The sequence below is a fragment of the Muscardinus avellanarius genome, assembly GCF_963383645.1.
Source record: "Muscardinus avellanarius genome assembly, chromosome: 6".
NCBI lineage: Eukaryota > Metazoa > Chordata > Mammalia > Rodentia > Gliridae > Muscardinus > Muscardinus avellanarius.
Window position 1 is genome coordinate 133995913 of NC_137791.1, and position 19686 is coordinate 134015598.

Here is a 19686-nt window from a genome sequence, read left to right on the forward strand (position 1 = left end):
AGTATATATATGGACTCATTAAGCAAAGAATAAGTAAGTGCCTTCCAAGACCCTGCTGACTCCCCTGGCACCTTAGCCAGAGCCATGCCCAGCAAGTGCCAGGAGGTTCCAGAGATGGGCAGGGACACCTGAAAATGGAGAGGCTTCTACCACCTTAACTTTTTTCTGAGAGGAGAGAGAGAGAGAGAGAGAGAGAGAGAGAGAGAGAGAGAGAGAGAGAGAGCGCCGATTCAAGCTGAGCTGTATAATACCTCTCTGTTCAGCATAAAATCAGCCGAGTGGGGTATCCCATGACATTACTATTAGTCTCCTGATTCAAACTTGATGCCCAGTCCCCAGAGAAATACTGTTAGAAACTACCCAGCAGGACTGGATCTTTACCTCCCTTTGATCTATGATGGAGAAATCTAATATATGGTCTACAGTGTGGCTGAGACAGGAGTTGGCCTGGGGTCAGCAGGAAGGGAGGAGCGCGGGGCGGGGGCTCAGGCACTCACAATAGCTGCTCTGTGGCTCGGCCAAGTCCTGACCTCCAGAGCAAAGTCTGACCTTTAAACTCCCACCAACATATGTATTTACTCAGCAATTACAATGTAAGCTACCAAAGGGCAATTTAATCACTCCTATCAAAAGGAATAAATTAAAGCTTGTCTGGATCCCTTAACAGAAAAAAAAGCCAAAGTGCCATTTGCATGCAAAAGGGAACAAAAGGAGCTCTATTTTCCCAATGCACACACTTTCTCTTCAGAAATTCTCCCTGTTTTGTAACCAAGACAGACGGATGAAAGCAAGGTCCGACTCCACATGACTGAATCGAAACACTGAGTGCTGAGCTGGAGCTTACGTTTCTTTACACGTGAGCAGGGCAGAGGTGGGGTGGCCGAGATGCCGTTCTCCAAGCCAGGGAGCTGCTTTTGTGATTCTTTCTTTCTTTCTTTCCTTCCTTCTTTCTTTCCTTTTCTTTTTCTTTCTCTCTTGTTTCTCCTTCCTTCCTTCCTTCCTTCCTTCCTTCCTTCCTTCCTTCCTTTCTCTCTCTTTCTTTCTTTGTTTTTCTTTCTTTCTTTCATTCATTTTTGTGGCACTGGGGATTGAACCCAGAGTCATTCTACCTCTGAACTAAACCTCCAGCCCGATTTTATTTCTTATTTGGAAACAGGGTCTCACTAAGTTGTGAAGGGCCTTGCTGAGTTGTCAAGGCTGGCTTCGAACCTGCGATCCTCCTGTCTCAGCCTCCCAAGGACTGGAATTACAAGCGTGCACCACCACGCCTGGATTCTTCTGTCTCATTTTTAACATCACGCCTGACTAAAATCTGCCCTTCGAACATGAGTTTTGTATTCTGATGGTAACTCCCCCTCTGAGGTTCCACTTGGCAGTGCTGAATAACAGAGCCGTTTTGAGGGTGCAGACACAGAGATGGAAGCTTGAGAAAGATTACGTTTAGGAGGGAAATCCCACCCTGATATGTGGGGTGGTGGGATGAACTGGGGAAAAGCACTGGCCAGCATCCGCCCTCTTCCCTAAGGCTGCAAGTGTGCCCTGCAGCATAGCAAGGCCACCTCTGGGCGTATACACAGCAGCGGTGAGCATGCGTGCTCCAGAGGTCTGCAGATGTCGATTTCGCTAGAAATTCCTGCCGTGGAGACAGCTGAGCACTTCATCACAGCAAGGTGCTATGCCGTAGTGCAAAGAACAGGGAGCCAGCCGGGGTGGTGCACGCCTATAATCCCAGCACTCAAGAGGCTGAGGCTGGAGAATCACAGGTTCGAGAACAGTCTCAGATATATATATATATATATATATATATATATATATATATATATATATATATATATATATACACACACACACACACACACACCAAATATATATTTGGTACTGAGATATATAATTTGGAACTGGGAATGGAACCCAGGGGCATTCTACCTCCAAGCTACACCCCCAGCCCTATTTTTTTTTTATTCTTTATTTTGAAACAGGGTCTCACTGAGTTGCAAAGGGCCTTACCTAAGTAGCTGAGGCTGGCCGTGAAATGCAATCCTCCTATTTCAGCCTCCCAAGTACTGGGATTACAAGTGTGCACCACCATGCCTGGCTCAGTATCAGCAATTTTGCAAGACTCTCGGCAAACTAGGAAGACCCTGTTTCTAAACAAGTTAAAGAAAAAGGGCTGTGGGTGTAGCTCAGAGGTACAGTGCTTCAGAGAGAGAGAGAGAGAGAGAGAGAGAGAGAGAGAGAGAGAGAGAGAGAGAGAGAGAGAGAGAGAGAGAGAGAGAGAGAGAGAGAGAGAGGACAGAGAGAGAAAGCGCATGAAGCTGAGTTCAATGGCACATGCCTGTAATCCCAGCTATTCAGGAGGCTAGGCAGAAGGACCACAATTTTGAGGCCATCCTGGGCAACTGAGTGAGACCCTCTCTCAAAATAAAAATAAAAAATAAAAAGGATTGGGGTTATATAGCTCAGTGGTAGAATGCCACTGGGTTCAATCACCAGTACAGAAAGAAAGAAAGGACCGGGAAGGGAAGGAAGGCTAGCTTCTGCTACAGAGCCATGTGGGTTGATCTCATGGGATGCTGAGTTTAAGAGGCCAGACACAAATGGGAACTGGCCATGTGATTCCATTTACAAGCTCAAAACCAGGCAAAACCCACCCAAGCGGGTAAAAGTGAGGCTGTGGGCACCCTTGGGCTGGCCTGGTTCTTTGCAACACAGCTATGCACACTTGGCAAAACTCATGGAGGTGTGCGTTGCTCCTAGGAGTGTTCATATGTTTCAATATTGCATCATACTTTGACAGGTTTACATTAAAATATGAACTCATACGGATATGGTTGGCACCTGCAGGGGCGGCTTTGTCTTGAAAAGTGGTTACCCATGGAATGTCAAGTTTTAAGATGGCACTTTAAAATTGCAGCGGGGTTTTTCATTTAAATGTCTCCCCAGAAACATATGTTTATCCTGAGGCCCTGGGTCCCTGTGGGGAAGCCCTCTTCATTTCCGTGCTGCATGGCTTGGCCACATAGTTCCTGCCATAGCCTGGTCATCTGGAGAGCTTCATGCAGAAGGAAGCAAGTGGTCAGGGCCTCGGCCCATGGAGACGCTGCACAGACTGTGGGCTCACATATTAGATTTTTCCAGATACTTAGTATATGCCAGAAACTCTGTGTATCTTTTTTTTTGTTTGTTTGTTTGTTTGTTTGGTTTACTTTGCTTGGTACTGGGGATTGAATCCCAGGGTGTTCTACTTCTGAGCGACACCACCTGTCTTTTCATTTTTTTATTCTGAAATAGGGTCTTGCTCGGTTGCTAAGGCTGGCCTCGAACCTGTAACCTCCTGTCTCAGCCTTCCAAGCAATGGGATTGCAGGTATGTGCTACCATGCCTGGCTTGTGTACCATGTTTTAATCTAATTCTAACTTCCCTGGGGATTCAGTATAAGAAGTAAACCCCCCTGAGTTCAGAGAAGCTAATCAACCTGTTCAACAGGGGCTGTCGGCTGGGGAGTTACAAAGCCCCTGTAGCCTCAAGTCTAAGCTGGTACTCAGTCCCATTAGGCCACAGCACCTCCCACGCGGGCAGGAACAGATGAAATGGCAGCATAGGAGAGAGGTGCCCTCATCCACCAAGGAGATAATGAAGAGCCACCTGTTTCAAGAATCAATCCTTGGGCTGGAATAGATGAGCACATCCCGGCCCGCCAGAATGGGCCAGTCCCTCCATGTCCGCACTAACAAACAACAGTGCTTTTCCCTGGGTTGGACCTGATGCCCGTCTCCCCCTTCCCAAGATCTGTATAGCCAAGTGCTTGGCACAGAGCCGAGCCAGCGTGAGCACTCAGGAATGGCTCCATTAGACAAGGAGAATGGTTTCAGTGACAAGAGGGCTTCCCCACAGGGACCCAGGGCCTCAGGATAAACATATGTTTCTGGGGAGAAAGCAAAGCCCGGTGCACAGGGGACAACAGGGTCTCTGTGAAGCCCCAGCACACGCTTGTGGCCGGCGACTCCCTCTGAAAGCCCTGAGTGTTCTCAGTGTACCAGGGCTTCTGCCAAACCCACTTCACTGGAACAAGAACAAGGGTCCGCTACAACAAGCAAGCTCCTGCTCGCCTGTAATTTAGGAATCACTATAAAGTAACACTTTCTAGCAACTGGGAAATATAATACGCTCTCCTTGGCTCAGCGAGTAGACACATTTCAAAGGCCTGTTTTAGTCATTTCTTGACCATTTGATGGGAAGAAGGAAGGGCTAAAGGCTGAACATATGGTGAGACCCGGTAACCAGTCACTAGGAAATAGAACACGCGTCTTTTATCTTAGGCAGGGCCAGGAATGGATGCGCAGTTTCCTTCCACAAGGAGTTATAATTTTTGTGTGTGTGTGTGGGTCTGGGGATGGAACCCAGAGGCATTTGACCTCCGAGCTACACCCCCAGCCCTATTTTTTATTCTTTATTTTGAAACCGAGTCTCACTGAGTTGCAGAGGGCCTCACTAAGTAGCTGAGGCTGTCCGCGAACCGCGATCCTCCAGGTCTCAGCCTCCCGAATGCTGGGATTACAAGCGTGCGCCACCACGCCCGGCGACTTTATATCTTCAGTAAGTTATAATATTTAATACAGTGTAAAGGCTCTGTAGATAGCTGTTACACTGTGCTGTCGAGGGAATAATGACAAGAAAATGTCCCTACATGTTCAAAAAATAAAGAATAAAAAATCGGGCAGGGGGTGTAACTCGGAGGTCAAATGCCTCTGGGTTCCATCCCCAGACCCCCCCCCCCAAAAAAAAGTCCAAGTCAGAGCCGGGCGTGGGAGCGCACGCTTGTAATCCTAGCATTTGGGAGGCTGAAACAGGAGGACCACATTTGCGGCCAGCCTCAGCTACTTAGTGAGGCCCTTTGCAACTCAGTGAGACCAAGTTTCAAAATAAAGAATAAAAAATTGGGGCTTCGGGTTTTGATCAGAGGTAGAATGACTCTGGGTTTCATCTACAGTACTGCAAAAATAAGTAAATAAATAAAATAGGGCTGGGGGTGTAGCTCAGAGATAGAATGTCCCTGGGTCCATCCCTAGTTACACACACACACACACACACTCTCCAAGTGAGGCGGGCAACTGCCAGAGTGAAAGGTGGTCTCAGTTGCGAAGTCCTTGGGAGTGGCCCGTGGCCCAGCCTGGGTGCCATCCCCCAGAACAAGCGCAGGCTCAGCCCTTCCCGTCACCAAGCGCAGTGCCCAACGATGACCCACCACAGCGTGGGCTGTCACGTCACATCCAGTTTCTTCCTCTTTGCAGGTTCCAGCCCAAGCTCTGCCCAGAAGCCCCCACGCCTTCGAGCCAGGGTGACGGCAGCTGCCGGCAGAAATGAGGACTCCACACAGTATCGAGTACACGCTTTAATTTTGTCACGTTTGCCAACCTTTGCCTTAACGACATCGCACTGAAACTGACAGTTTTGACAGAAAACACAATCAACACACGCTAGGAAATACCATGGCACCTGCACACCGTGTCACCGCCGGCTCGGTCCCTCTGCTGGGCACACTTCTGCCCTGGGACACTGGGGTTTGGGACATCCTGGGCTGGCCTCGGCCGTCAGCTGTCCCCAGCGAGGGATGGGCCAACCCTCACTCTCCCACCTCCCCGTTGCTTTCCAGAATGTCCGAAGGTTCCCAAGGCCCAGCCACGGCTCCTGAGAACAGCGTGGCAGCCAGCACCGATGGGTTTAAGTTAGGTGCTGTGAGCTCTATTGGCTGTCTCTCCCAACCCAGGGGGAACCTCCACATGCCCCCTGTCCAGAGGAAAGTGAGGTTCTACACGGCTGGCCAGTAAGGGATGAAGTCAGGACTTGACGCCGCTGCCCGGCTCAGGGCTCCAAGGGAGTCAGGCCCCTGTCTCTCTGCTGTTGCCCCCCCAGTACCCGGTCCACAACCCAGTCGTGCTCCCACCTATGGGTACTGGAGTATTATGGGCAATTCTTATCAGAAGCACCAGCTGCAACGGGACTTATGAGCACAACCACCCAGCCCCCAAGAGGCAGCACGCAGGCCTCGCGCAGCAGAGACGCGCAGGACAGAGAACGCCCATTCTGCAAGCATCTCGACCCCACCAAGCACTGCGCAGCCAAGTCCCTGTGCTCCTGGCTCCCGCACAGTCGCCGACGCGGTGGTTGACGGACCGAGGGAGCTGGGCCTCGGTGAGCCCGGCCCGGCGCTGGAGAAGCCCAGCCGCCACTCCCTCCTAAACGCGAATCGCTGCATGCAGAACCACCGTCACAACCATGCCTGATTCGCGGACCGCAGCGCAGGGATGTTTTAACAATACAAGAGTCAAACACACCCCTCGGGAACCCGACAGAAACACTGTGGTGAGTCTGAACAGCGGAGGAATTATGCTTTGACTAGTTACTGCACTACAGCTTAAAAACGTTTCCACACAAAAGTATTTTTTAAGGTACAATAAGTTCTGCCACCAAAAGATTAAGAATTTTGGACAAGAATATATTTTATTTTTTCATAAAAGTTCTAACAAAAATATATTTTCCCTTAACTTAAAAATACAGCCTCAGAAAACAAAACTGAAGTTGTTACAACTCATTACACATTGTACACACAACAGGGAAAGGAGGTGGACGGCGAATCACTTTCTAAAGGCGTGGCGCTCACGGCAGCAGCTTGACTTTGTCCTTTAGTAACTTCAAGGTCGGGTTCTTGCTGATCTTCTTGTTGAAGATGACCAGGAGCTCCTCCTCGGATCTGCGGCGGTCCTTCGTCATCGTGTAGTACTGAGCTAAAACCTTAGCAAAGAAGACAAGTCAGTGCGTGCGTGTCCTGGAAACGACCGAAGAGCTCGCTGAGCGGACTGCACAGGTGCTCTCCGTGCAAAGCCCAGCTGCTGGCCACAAATGTGCACACAGCTGCCAGGGTGTCGACACAGACGCAAAGACAAGACACGAAAAGAGCAAAACACCCACAACCATCAATTCAAGCGTGCTAAAAACGAAGTAAGCAGCTCTCTCTTCAAACGGTCTTACAGGTCAGCCTGCATCCGGGCCCTGCCTGGCTGCAGCCGTGTGAGGTCTGGCTGCATTTCTGCCCGGCCCCCAGGAATGTTGTCTTCCAGTGTTTAAGGTTCAAAACGCCTATGTGTGTATTACAACAAATCCTCCCCAGCAGCCCCCTGCCTGGGTTCTTCGTACCTTTTTCCTTAGCTTTTTGACCGATATTTCATTGTCTGGGGCCTGCTTCAGAACTGCTTTAATAGTTCCTTTCCAGTTGAATTTACCTACAATATAAAGAATATGTGAGACATTTTGCTGTGTTGTATTAGCAGGACAAAGAAACAGTTCTGCACACGTTTGCTTCCATGAGATGACCTAACCTTCCCATGAAGAGGAGGCCAAACTCCCAGTGAGGGCCCCTTTGTCTGTCCATCCCCAGGGGCCTTGAAGCGCTAACGCCCCTTAGAAGAATCTCACAGCAAGGTTAAGGAGGCAGCAGCGGTACCAGGGCAGAGCCCTGGGAAAGGTCAACTCTTTTGGTAGTACTGGGGATTGAACTCAGGTCCTCATGTATGCTAGGCAAGTGCTCTACCGCTGAGCTACATCCTCACGCCTTCATTTTGAGACAAGGTCTCAAGTTGCCCAGGCAGGCTTTGAACTTGCAATCCACCTGTGTCAGCTTCCTGAGCCGCTGGGATGACAGGTGTGCGCTACGGTGTTCACTAGAAAGGTAACTCGTGAGTCATGGGCCCAACACAGCTTGACCCAGCAGCCACGAGGATCGTGGGGCTGCCTGAGTGCAGCGAGGAAGACACGAGCTAGAGCAGCTCGGCCTCCGTGCGAGAAGACGGTCACCAAGCACTGTGCTGAGAATACGCCTGTGGGGACCGGGCTTCGGAAGGTGGGGCTGACGCGCTTTCCCCAGTCCTGCTAATCATGGCTGAGGGTGCGAAACCAAAGGCACAGCACATGAAGACCAGTGGAGGCGGCGGGGCACAGGGCAGCGAGCCCCCTTTGCGTTGCATTTGAACAGTCCAAAGGGGGATCTGAAGAAGCCGGCAACTTGGGCGTCAACAGGCGCAACCCAGATGCACCCGCAGTGGTCTGCTCTGCCTTGGCAGGGGACCAGGAAAGGGGCTGCCTGGCAAAACACAAACATAAAATAGCATGCTACTTTTGAAAAGTGTGGCTCTTTCTCTCCTTCCTCCCTTCCTTCTTTCTTTTTGCAGCATTAGTAGGGCTGGGACTCAGAGACTCACACATGCTAGACAAGTGCTCTACCAGCGAGCCACATCCCCAGCCATGGCGATTTATTTAAAAGTAAACAAGCTACCACCAGATGACACACACGGCATTTGTGGACTTTTGTTCACACAAAGACCTGTATGTTGATGTTTACCCAGCTTTGTTCCTAATAACCAGCAACTGGAACCACTCAGATATTCTTCACAAGGTGATGGGAAAGATACTATGGTGCCTTTGTTCTGTGGAATACTGCGTAGCAATACCCAGGGTGGGATTACTGATACGAGGAACCCGGAGTTGTCATGCATTAAACGCCGCCACTCATGTACCAATGTAAGTCACAGAGCTGGAGACGGGGCAGTGACCGCCAGAGGCGGAGCGTGTGTGGCCGGGGAGGTGGGCGTGGGCGTGCTCTGCCTCTTGCCTGCACCGGAGCCGACACTGGGCTGAGGCGCTCCAGTTCTGAGGCAGTCACCCTGGGGGGAAGGAGGCCAAGTATACATGGAGCATAGGGACACGCAGGTCCAAACGATTCCTTACAACCACACGCGAATCTATAACCACCTGAAGATCTCTATTTTGGAGGTACTAGGGATTGAACCCAGGGCCTCAAGAATGTTAGGCAAGCACTCTCTCACTGAGCTACGTTCCCAGCCTGACAACTTAACTGTTAAAAAGCCTACTGTCTACAAAGTTGGGAGAGGGGTTTCAAGCTGGGAGACCTAACCCCCCTTGGCAGCTACTGGAGCCCACTGACAAACCCACCATGTCACCTGAGTCCTGGGGCCCCGGTCCTAACTGGCAGGATGGCTGGGCAAACCACACAGCAACCAGGACCTGCCACTTCCTGACAGGAGGGGAAGCTTCAGGCCCCAAGAAGCAGGAGCAGCTTTGTGTACAAGATGCACCGCAGAGGAACCTCGAACCGGGCGTGGGGGTGCACACCTGTGATCCCCGCGCTTGGGAGGTGGAGACAGGAGGACCGCACAGGTTCAAAGCCAGCCTCAGCTACTTACTTAGTGAGGTTCTCAGGCAACTTTGTGAGACCCTGTTTCCAAATAAAGTATAAAATAGGTCTGGGAGTATAGCCCAGAGGTAGAAAGCCCTGGGTTCCACCCTTAGTACCACACACACACACACACACACACACACACACAAAAAAAAAAAAAAAAAAAAAAAGGACCGGCCTCAGCAATTCAGTAAAACCCTATTTCAAAATAAAAAATAAAGAGGGTGAGGGGTGTAGCTCAGAGGTAGAATGCCCATGGGTTTAATCCCTACCACCAGGAACCCTGAAGGTCATGGGCTGGATGCTACCAGCAGACATGGTGGCAGAGGGTGGCAGACAAGAAGCTGCGGAGGAGACACCAGGAGCGGCCCCAAGGTGGGCAGGGGATGGCCACCCTGCCGGGTCACAGTGTCTCCAGAGAACCCCAGGACAGGCCGAGGAGAGGAGAGGAGAGGATAGGAGAGGGGGAACAGAGAGCTGCGTGGGGCTCATCCAACATTCCACAGGAGACTCTGCTGCCCTGGCCCCTCCCATCAGGTGGGGGAGGCCTGCGCCAGCGCACGTCACTGGGCAGTGGTGCCATCTTTAAGGCGGGTGCCTAGTGCGAAGCCTCGTGAAGAAGAGCGGGACCCTGCCCCCCCCCCCCCCCCCGCTTCCTGGCCGCAAAGCGACCCACGATGTGGGACTGTGCCATGCTGACACGCCGCAGGCCCCAAAGCAACAGGCTGCCCAACCACGGCCTCACCTCCAAAACGAGCCAAAGCCAGCTTTCCCTTCCAAGTCGGCTAACTCAGCTGTTTGGTGTGATGGAAGGGAGCTGGCTGACACACATGCATTCCCAATCCATAGTACCTTCCCTTCTTTTTTAAAGACAGAGGGACCATGCACAATAATACAGACTCATCCTCACGCACCAATTTTGCTGCAAGTCCTTAGACCTTCCTCTGGAGGGTCCAGCCCTGCCAGAAGGGCCTGGTCCAGCCCAGGGGGGCATCTCTGCTGACCCCTCCCCAACCTCAATGGGACAGTGCTTGGCAAGCAAGGCAGAGGTACCCTTGGCAGGAGCCTCGTCGTCTTCTGGCTCTTCATTCTCAGGATGTCCTGGGCACTTCATCTTTTTCTTCTTTGAATCTGCTTCAACTATGTATTTAGAAAGATTAAAAAAAAAGTTTCGTTAGCTGCTACCAGTGAAGAGCTGTCCTCACGCTAGCCACGCTAGACCGCTCTCCACTCTCCAGGCCCGCACGTGCTTTTCATCATCCTGCAATGGGGCTAACAGGCAGGGCGCTGCCGACCAAGGCCGGTGCCCTCTTCCCTGCCGGGCTGACACCGCGAGGTCTGCGGCGTCACCCACCCTCCCTCAGTGGCGCCCGCTGCCCGCACCTTCCGAGTGCCTCCGCTTTCTCTTCTCCGTCTTCCCCCAGGCGGCCGCGGGCTCCGCCTGGCCAGGGTCCCCACTGCGGCCGGCCTCTCGCCCCTCGGCCTCGCGCTGGGCCTTCTTGCCCTTCTTGCCCGGCGCACCGTTGGCAGCGGGCGCGCCCTCCCCGCCCGCCTCCAGCGCCCTCTGGCGCTTCCTGGGCTTCGGGCCCCTCGCGTTCTCCTGCTGGCTCTCCAGCTTCAGCTCTTTCTTCTCCTTCTTCCTGCTCTTCTGCCGTTCCTCCTTCCTCTCCCTCTTGTTCTTCTTGGCCTCCGCCTGCTCTCCCGCGGGGTGTTCGGCTTTGGGGGGTGGAGCCTTGGCGGGGGCTTCTGCACGCGGCTTCGCCACGTGGCCAGGGGGCTGCGCGGCTCCTCCCTTGCCGGCTGGCTCCTAATTACCAAGAAAAACGAGGAAGCACGTGAACATGTCTGACCGTGAGAACACGATGCTCATCACTGCATGAATGTACAAAATAAACCATCCAAGAAGATGGCTTCATCACTCTCCATTTTATAACTGTGCCCCCCCAGCAGCTAAACCACAGCAATCAAAGCACCACCCGGGAAAGAGCCCCTGCCCAGCCCTCTCCACACCACCCAGGTGCTGTTCCACTGCAGAAAAGGCATCCTCGTGGCACTGGGGCAGACTGTAATTCTCCCTCAACGTCCACCTTTCGCTTAGGTGAGAGCAGAGCCCTGGCTCTGCTGGGCGGCTCAGCACCCGCAGGTGACTGGGGCCAGCTGCTCACCTGCTCAGACCCATCGCCTCGGCTGCGCAATCATCCCACATATGCACCGATACGAGGAGAACAGACATGCCACATGCTTAGCACACGGCGCGACACACCAGCCCCACGAGTGGGAAGAGCTCTGAACATTACAAGTCTAGACAGAGAAACCCTTCCTGTTGTCATTGCCACAGGAGGATCGCCCTCAGGGACTGAGACGTACACTGGGTGACGCTGGAGCATCTGAGCGAGTTCTCTCAAGGGCAGCTTGGCAGGAGAGCAGGCCCAGCCGCGGGCATTTTGTTACAGTCACAGAAGTCAAGGGAGTGGGATCTTGATGGGGGAGGGAGCTCCTGCTCTGCATGCGAGGCCCGCCCACTCTTCAGCACCCAGGGCGCGGGCAGGCCCCTTCCTTGGAGATCTAAATAAAGATGTGTGTTCACTAGAGGGCCAGCTTCAGGCGCTGCAACTCATGCCTAGAGAGCAGGAGGTGAACTCGACTGGCCAAGCGCTCTCAGTAGCAGTTCAGGAACATCAAGCTGTCAAGGCCCAAAGCCCAAGAAGAATCCAGAAACAGATGTGGAGGGAAAATGGGGTCTGGAAACTTTCTACCTATCCTGCAGTTCTGATAGTATTTTCTGGTAAGGTATTACTACCCAGTATTATTAACCAGCTTCCTACTACGATAATAAAATCCCAGATGCACCTGGTTTGTAAAAAGAAAAGGGTTATTTTGGCTCAGGGTTCCGCAGGTTTCCACCCAAGATCCAGCAGCCACATGGCTCAGGGCTGAGGGGGAGGTCACGGCAGGGGCAGGGGCAGCACACCAGGGGAGGGTTCCCATGCCCTAGTCAAGGCATGCCCGCAGGGATCTAACGCTCCACCCATCCCAGGAGTCTGCTGGGGCCCGAGCCACACAGGCCTTCCAGGGATGTTCAACATCCCAGCAGCTCGCAGTCACTGAGCCCCAGAGCCTCCCTGCCTCCCCGTGCAGAGCAAACCTCTACACCCAAACCAGCGGCCTGGCGCTGGGCGGGAGGTGTCTGTTCACCCACCTAGCAGCCGCTCAGCACAGGAGCAAACCCGCCCCTTCCCACTTCCCTCCACACTCTCCCCACGGCAGCCTCCCTTCCTGCCTGCCCCACACCCTCCTGTCTGTACCCCTAGGACACAGCTCCGCGAGGGCGGAATTGTGGGCTGACCACAGCTGCAGCCACAGGGACCAGGGTGAGTGAGGAGAGGGATTGTACCGCTGGCTGAGGACAGAGAGGCCCGCCTAGCACAGCTATAGAATACACATTTGAGGGTGGCGAGCAGGACCACGGGCCCTCCCACGCTTTCCCACAAGCACCAGGATGCGCAGGGCCGTCGCTGGGCAAAACACAGGTATGGCTGCAACCAGCCAGAGTCCACAAGAGCACAGGGTCTGTCAGGTGCTGTCTACTGATTATTTTATTTAAATGTGTTCATAACTTCCAAAGAGAAACTGGAAAAAAAATTTTAAACCCTGCAACTGATAAAATCTTTCATTTTTTGTTAAATAATAAAAACAATCTTAAAAAAAAAAAAAAAAAAAAGATGCTACAGCTGGGTATGGTGATGCCCTATAATCCCAGTACTTAGAAGGCTGAGACAGCTCGGCGTGGTGGCCATGCTCGTAATCCCAGCGGTTGGGAGGCTGAGACAGGAGGATCGCACAGGTTCGAAGCCAGCCTCAGCTACTTAGTGAGGCTCTCAGCAACTCAGCGAGACCCTGTTCCCAAATAAAATATAAAATAGGTCTGGGAGTATAGTCTGGAGGTAGAAAGCCCCTGGGTTCCACCCCTAGTACCACCACCAAAAAACAAAAACAAACAAACAAAAAGGTCTGGGAGTACAGTTTGGAGGTAGAAAAGCCCCTGGGTTCCACCCCCAGTACCACCCACACACACACAAAAGGAAGTCTGAGACAGGAGGATCACAGGTTCGAGTGCAGCACATGCTAGCTTAGCTAGACCCTGTTTCAAATAAAAAATGCAGGTGGGTGCAGAGATGCCTGTAACCCAGTACTTGGGAGGCTGAGGCAACAACTGCAGGTTCAAGGATGGCCTCAGCAAGTAGTGAGACTCTCTTTAACTTAGCCACATCCTGTTTCAGAACAAAAAGTAAAATAGGACCAGGGGTGTAGCTTGCAGGTAGATTGCCCCTGGGTTCAGTCCTCAGTACCCCCTACATAAATAAATAAATAAAATAAAAATACGACAGGATAGAGGTATAGCTCAATGGCAGAACACCCTAGGTTCAACACCCCCCAACAAAACAGGTTCCATATAAATACCCATTAAACAGTTCTAAGCGGTCACAGGTCCTATTTGCATACTCTGAAAGGGACAAATGCTACATAGATTGCCAAGGTAAAGGTTTATTTTGATCTCAATTTGCCCCCCAAATGATTTTCTCTACATTAAGCAAATGAGTCTTAAAACTTTGACATGAATGAGACCACTCAGGACCCTGCTGGCTTTTGAAGCTATTGATACAAGTTTCCAAATAGGAAGCCAGCTCCAAAGAGGAACAAAGTGTAACAGAGTTAATGGGGAAACAACTGTGAGCTAACAATGTAACCAACGATGTGCTTAAAGAGATCAACCCGACCTCCAGGCCGCTGCACACCTGGGGTCTGTCAGTCAGATGTCTGCACTCACTTGACTTAATGGGACTCTCCCTCTTCCAGGAGGGCGAGGTACGCCCGAGCGCCCACTAAAAGCTGGGCACCTTGTCTACCACACTACTCTAATGAAAAGGCCTTCCGCAGCGCTTGCCCGGCTGCAGGACACCCATCTGTGTTCATCCTGTTTTATGGCTCTCCGGGCCCCAGAGCCACCTCCCCTGGTGCAATTCTTTTGGTTTTGGTAGTACTGGGGGTTGAACTCATTCTACCTCTAAGCTATACTCCCAGGCTTGTTTTTTAATTTTTTGTTTTGAAACAGGGTCTCTCTAGGTTGCTGGGAGTCTTGCTACATTTGAAGCTGTCCTCAAATCTGTGACTCTCCTGTCTCAGACTCAGACACACACACACACACACACACTTACTTTTGAAAGGCTGGCACAGATCAGGCCCCAGTAAGTATGGAATAAATCAGCAAATATTACTATCCACACTTTTGAGATTAGGAAACTGTGGCTCAGAGGTTAAAAACTGTGCCCAGGATCAAACGCACGGCAGACAGCACAGCGGGGATTTGAACCAAGCCTGTTCTTCCCAACGACCCACGGCCTGACCTATAAACCAACCGTTCTAAGTGCTGGGACTCAATGCTTTCTCTGCACAACACTCCTCTGCAGAGCATTTGGCTCGTTCTTTCCCAGAAGTGAAGGTCCATCCAAAGAGGCTCTCTGCAAACGCAGGCCCCCCCGATCTCTGGACCCACCCTCCCCCTCAGCATCACTCGTCACATGGAAAATCTCAAATCAGATCTAACTTACACTGCTGGAAGCTTCGGAAAAGATATTCCACACCTGCTCCAGGACAGACTCACTGTGAATCTTTAAACTGTTCTTCATCCAATTCTGTAAGGAACAAAAAGGAAGAGACCCACTTACCCCATCTGACAGGGACACACGCCGCGCCCGGCGCCGCGCCGCCACCCACTCGGGGAGCCAGTCAAGTCCATACCTGGAATTTTGCCTTTTTCCTGGGAACATTGTCGAACGCACTAATTTGCTGTAACAGTTCTCTCACTTTGGGGCTAACATTGGGTTTCTTTATTAATTCATTGATTTTCTATAAAAAAGGAAGACAATAACAATGGACACATGAGTTTCATAAAAGCCAAAGGAAAAGTCCTTTCCATAGCCAAAGGGTTCATATCTTAAGCCCAGATGAGGGGTTTATGGCTATGCTTTAAAATATATAGTTTGCCTGAGTGTGGTGGCACATGCCTGTGATCCCAGTACTGGGGGGTGAGGCAGGAGGATCGTAGGTTTGAGGAAGCCTCAGCAAGTAGTGAGACCTACCAAGACCTAGTAAGGCCTATTACAAGTGGAATGCCCCTGTGCTTAACCCCCAATAAAACACACACAGACTGACACATTGATTTCTATTTAACAGAAAACTGGAGTTCTAACCAGAGTACTGAAGACTTCCTAATCCAAAAGAACAAAGTAAAGTAATCTATGTTCACAGATGGCTTGTATGGAGAAATAAATGTAAAATAAATACTATCTTATATGTAAAAAAAAAAAAAAACCCTACAGGTTCAATGTGAAAAACTCTTCAAAACTAGCCGGGCGTGGTGGCGCACGCTTGTCATCCCAGCATTGGGAGGCTGAGACAGGAGGATCGCGGTTCACAGACAGCCTCGGCTACTTAGGCCCTCCGCAACTCTGTGAGACCCTGTTTCAAAGTAAAGACTAAAAAATAGGACTGGGGGTTTAGTGTGGAGGTAGAATGCACCTGGGTTCCATCCTCAGTACAACAAAACAACAAACAGAACCATAAGAATAAACCAGCTAAAGGATAAAAACTCCATCCCCCAAATTCAAGTTACATTTATACATATCAACAATTCAAAATGGAATTATGAAAACAATTTAATTTGCAACAGTATAAAAAGAATAGGAAAATTGACCTATTAACATAACTAAAAAGGTGTAAGACATATAACTATTTAAAAAAAAAAGCTCAAAAGACAGCTGAGCGTGATGGTGCACACCTGTAATTCCAGTACTTGGAAGGCTGAGACAGGGGGATTGTACTTTTGAGGCCAGAATGTGGTAACTTAGATAGATCCTGTTTCTAAATAAAAAAATAAAAAGGGTTGAGGGTGTAGCTCAGTGGTGGTAAAGGCCCCTGGGGGGGGGGGGGTTCAGTCTTTTTATTTTGCAGTACTAGAGATGAAGCCCAGGAGGATTCTACCTCCAAACTACACTCCAGTCCTATTTTCTTATTCTTTATTTTGAAAACAGGGTCTGAGTTGCAAAGGGCCTCACTGAATAGCTGAGGCTGTCCTTGAACCAAAATCCTCCTGTCTTAGCCTCCCCAATGCTGGGATTACAAGTGTGCGCCAGCACACCTGGCTCCCCTGGGTTTATTCTTAGTGCCACAAAAATATATAAATAAAAACACAAATAAATGGAAAGATAGCCCAAGATCATAGAGTAGAAGATTCATTATTATTAAGATGTCAATACTACCCAAATCTTTGGAATTCCTATCAAGATCCAGCATCTGTCCATCTATCCACATTTCCGCCCTCGAGGGAATCCATCCTAAAATTTACATGAAACCCTGAGGGATTCCAAATACCTAAAGCAATCTTCAATCAAGAAGAATAAAATGTTCTATTTGCCCTTTGAAACTCAGTGAGCCTGTTTCAAAATAAAGAATAAAAAAATAGGGCTAGGGGGGTGTAGCTTGAAGGTAGAATGCCCCTGGGTTCCATTCCCAGTAACACCAAAACAAACAAACAAACAAACTGCAAACCTATAAAATCAGGTAGTGCTCGACTAAAGACAGACATGCAGCCATGTGTGGTGGCGCACGCCTGTACTCCTAGTACTTGGGATGCTGGGACAGGAGGACCACAGGTTTGCAGCCAGCCCCAGCAACTTAGCAAGGCTCTCAGCAACCTAGTGAAAACCTCTTTAAAATTAAAAAAATAAAATGGGGTTAGGAGTATAGCTCTGAGGTAGAATGTCCCTGGGTTTAATCTCCAGCACCATAAAAAAAAAAGGCCAGACTAACAGAATCAAGAGTCCAGAAACAGAAACAGAGCCCTGCATGTACAGCCAAATGATTTTCGACAGTGTTGTCAAGATCAGTCAATGGAAGGACTGTCTCTTCAACAAACAGTGCTGGGAATAGAGGAAACAAATGGAATTTGACTCTTGTCTCACACTATTTACAAAAACTACCTCAAAATGGATCAAAGGCCCAAACTGTAGACGTACAACTACACAATCTTAAGAAGACAGTACAGAGGGAAGCCCGAGACACCAGCAGCACACTCAGCAAGCCTCACAAGGGACTGCACGCTATCAAGACTTTGTGTGTTATCCAAGGACACTGTCTCAAGGTGACCCACAGAAAGGGAGCAGGGATGCCACCCGGCCCTCGGATCACAGACAGCCCCAGGCCCGCTGCATGGCGCAGCTAGGACGCGCTAGCCCCGGCAGACTCCGTGAGCCCTCGGACCACAGCTCTGGAGGAGCACCTGCGTCAGAAAGCGCCTTGCCGGAAGCCGCGCCGCACTCCGCCGCCACTGGGAGCAACTACTCATTTGGCTCCTGTAAACCAGAGCACTTCCACATGGGCACTGTTTGTCTTTGCACTGTCTGCCTCGTCATCCACAGCCCTGCGCCCTACTCTGCAAATGTCAGCCTGGGAGGCTCACTTCGCAAACAGATTTCACAGCTTAGCCATTTCTACCGCACATATTCCCATTTTATGTAAATAGAAAATTCCTTACATTAAAAATGTCTATTTTAAAGCCCAATTCTGATGACAGAGTGACAGATTAACATGGTTTGAACAAAAAAAAAATTGTATTATTACTGAGAGAAAGATTAAAGAGTTTCTATTTGTTTTGTAGCCAAACGAAAGCTAGCGACAATTCCCAATTTCTTTTTTTTTTGTATGTCTGGGGATGGAACCCAGGGGCATTCGACCTCTGAGCTACACCCCCTGCCCTATTTTTTATTCTTTATTTTGAAACAGGGTCTCACTGAGTAGCAGAGGGCCTCACTAAGTAGTTGAGGCTGGCCGCCAACCGCGATCCTCCGGTCTCAGCCTCCCGAATGCTGGGATTACAAGCATGCGCCACCACACCTGGCAATTCCCAAATATTTTTGAGAAAAATCTATAAAATACATATATCAAATGCAAAATGCCTCCTAACTGCATTAAGAGAAAGCCATTATTTTTCAAGATGTTTTGGTTCAACTTGGGTCCATCCTAAGATAACGTTTCTGGGATTTCTGGGCAAAAATGACATTTTTAGTGATTCCAGCTTCTAAAGAAGAAGAAGAGTTGGCCATGGGGGTGCGCGCCTGGAATCCTAGCACTTGGGAGGCGGATACAGACGCTGGCAGGTTTGAATATAGCCTTGGCCATGGAGCCAGACGCTCAGCAACCTAGAGTCCTTGTTTGAAAACAAAAAGTCAAAAAAGGGCTAGGGTGTAACTCGGAGATAGAAGCCCCTGGGTCCAATCCTAGCACCACCACCACCACCACCACCACCACCACCACCACCACCACCACCACGACAGGAGCACCGGAGCCGGCCGTGGGGCGCGGAGGCCCTACCTGGATCCAGGCCTGCTGCTTCACGTCACCTTTGTGCGTCTTGCCCTCGTAGCCCTTACCGCCGTACTTCTGATCTTCACTTAGACACTTCACGTGGTTCTTATAGTCATCGCCCCTTCAAAGTGATCAGAGTCCCACCGTCAGTGACACCCGGGTTGGGGCTTGGCCGACACCGGCGTGCCGCTCCTACCGACCTCGTCGGTCCGCTGCACGAGCACCCCAACGCTCGGCTGGTGTTCCGGTTATAAGTTCACCTCTTCCAGCCACGGCCACATCCCAGTCCTGCTCTATTAAAAGCGTTCCACAGTGCCAAAGCCTGGCCCTGGTACCTCTCCCTGGACTGCGGCCTGGGGCCCAGGATGAGTCGGTGCCACCTGTGATCAGATGCTCCGACCACACCTCCCCAGGGTCTTCCTTTAAGGCATCCTCGCGAAGAAAATGGCTTCATAAAACCCTTTTAAAGAATCACACCAGTGTTAACCAAAGGACTGCCTAGGTTTCCTCCCTGAGTTTCTTCTCTCAAAATTGTGCTGTGGCCCAGGGCTTCCAAAATTGGTCTGGACCTTTCCCGTAGGCCTACACGAATCACGCACAACTTACCAGAAGTCTTTGCCGCAGTCGATGCAGGAAAGGCACTCACAGTCTCTGCACACAGACACGTGCTTTTCCACTTGTATTTTCTTCACTGATTCGCCACATGCATTGCATGTAAAAAATACCATTTTTAGCCAAATGGTTAAGTATTCTCTATCCAAGAGAGGTTTCAACTCTTGTCCTGCGGGGAGAAAAGGAAGCTGAAACTTGTATTCTCAATAAAGTCCTGCAGACAGCCATTCATACAATTCAACCGGAATCTCATTTGAAAACAACAGACTCAAAGCTGGCCAGCTGTCTAGGTAAACCCCTGCAACCCGGGCAGGTGGATGGTCACTAGTGACATCTGCCAAGCGTGCTCACCCCGGGCCACACGTCATTCTAAGAGCTTTATGTGCACGGAGTAATTTAGC

The 19686-nt window shown here is 50.5% G+C and overlaps 1 protein-coding gene across 1 annotated transcript; it reads right to left on the reverse strand.

The window, feature by feature from the left end:
* Positions 1-6657: 6657 nt before the first annotated feature.
* On the reverse strand, positions 6658-19401 carry LYAR (Ly1 antibody reactive; the record flags this gene model as incomplete). Its single annotated transcript, XM_080697278.1, has 8 exons — positions 6658-6792; positions 7195-7280; positions 10304-10390; positions 10634-11057; positions 14860-14943; positions 15050-15157; positions 18680-18794; positions 19280-19401. 8 exons carry the CDS (start codon positions 19399-19401, stop codon positions 6658-6660), a joined length of 1161 nt encoding a protein of 386 aa, XP_080553404.1.
* Between the last annotated feature and the right edge of the window lie 285 nt (positions 19402-19686).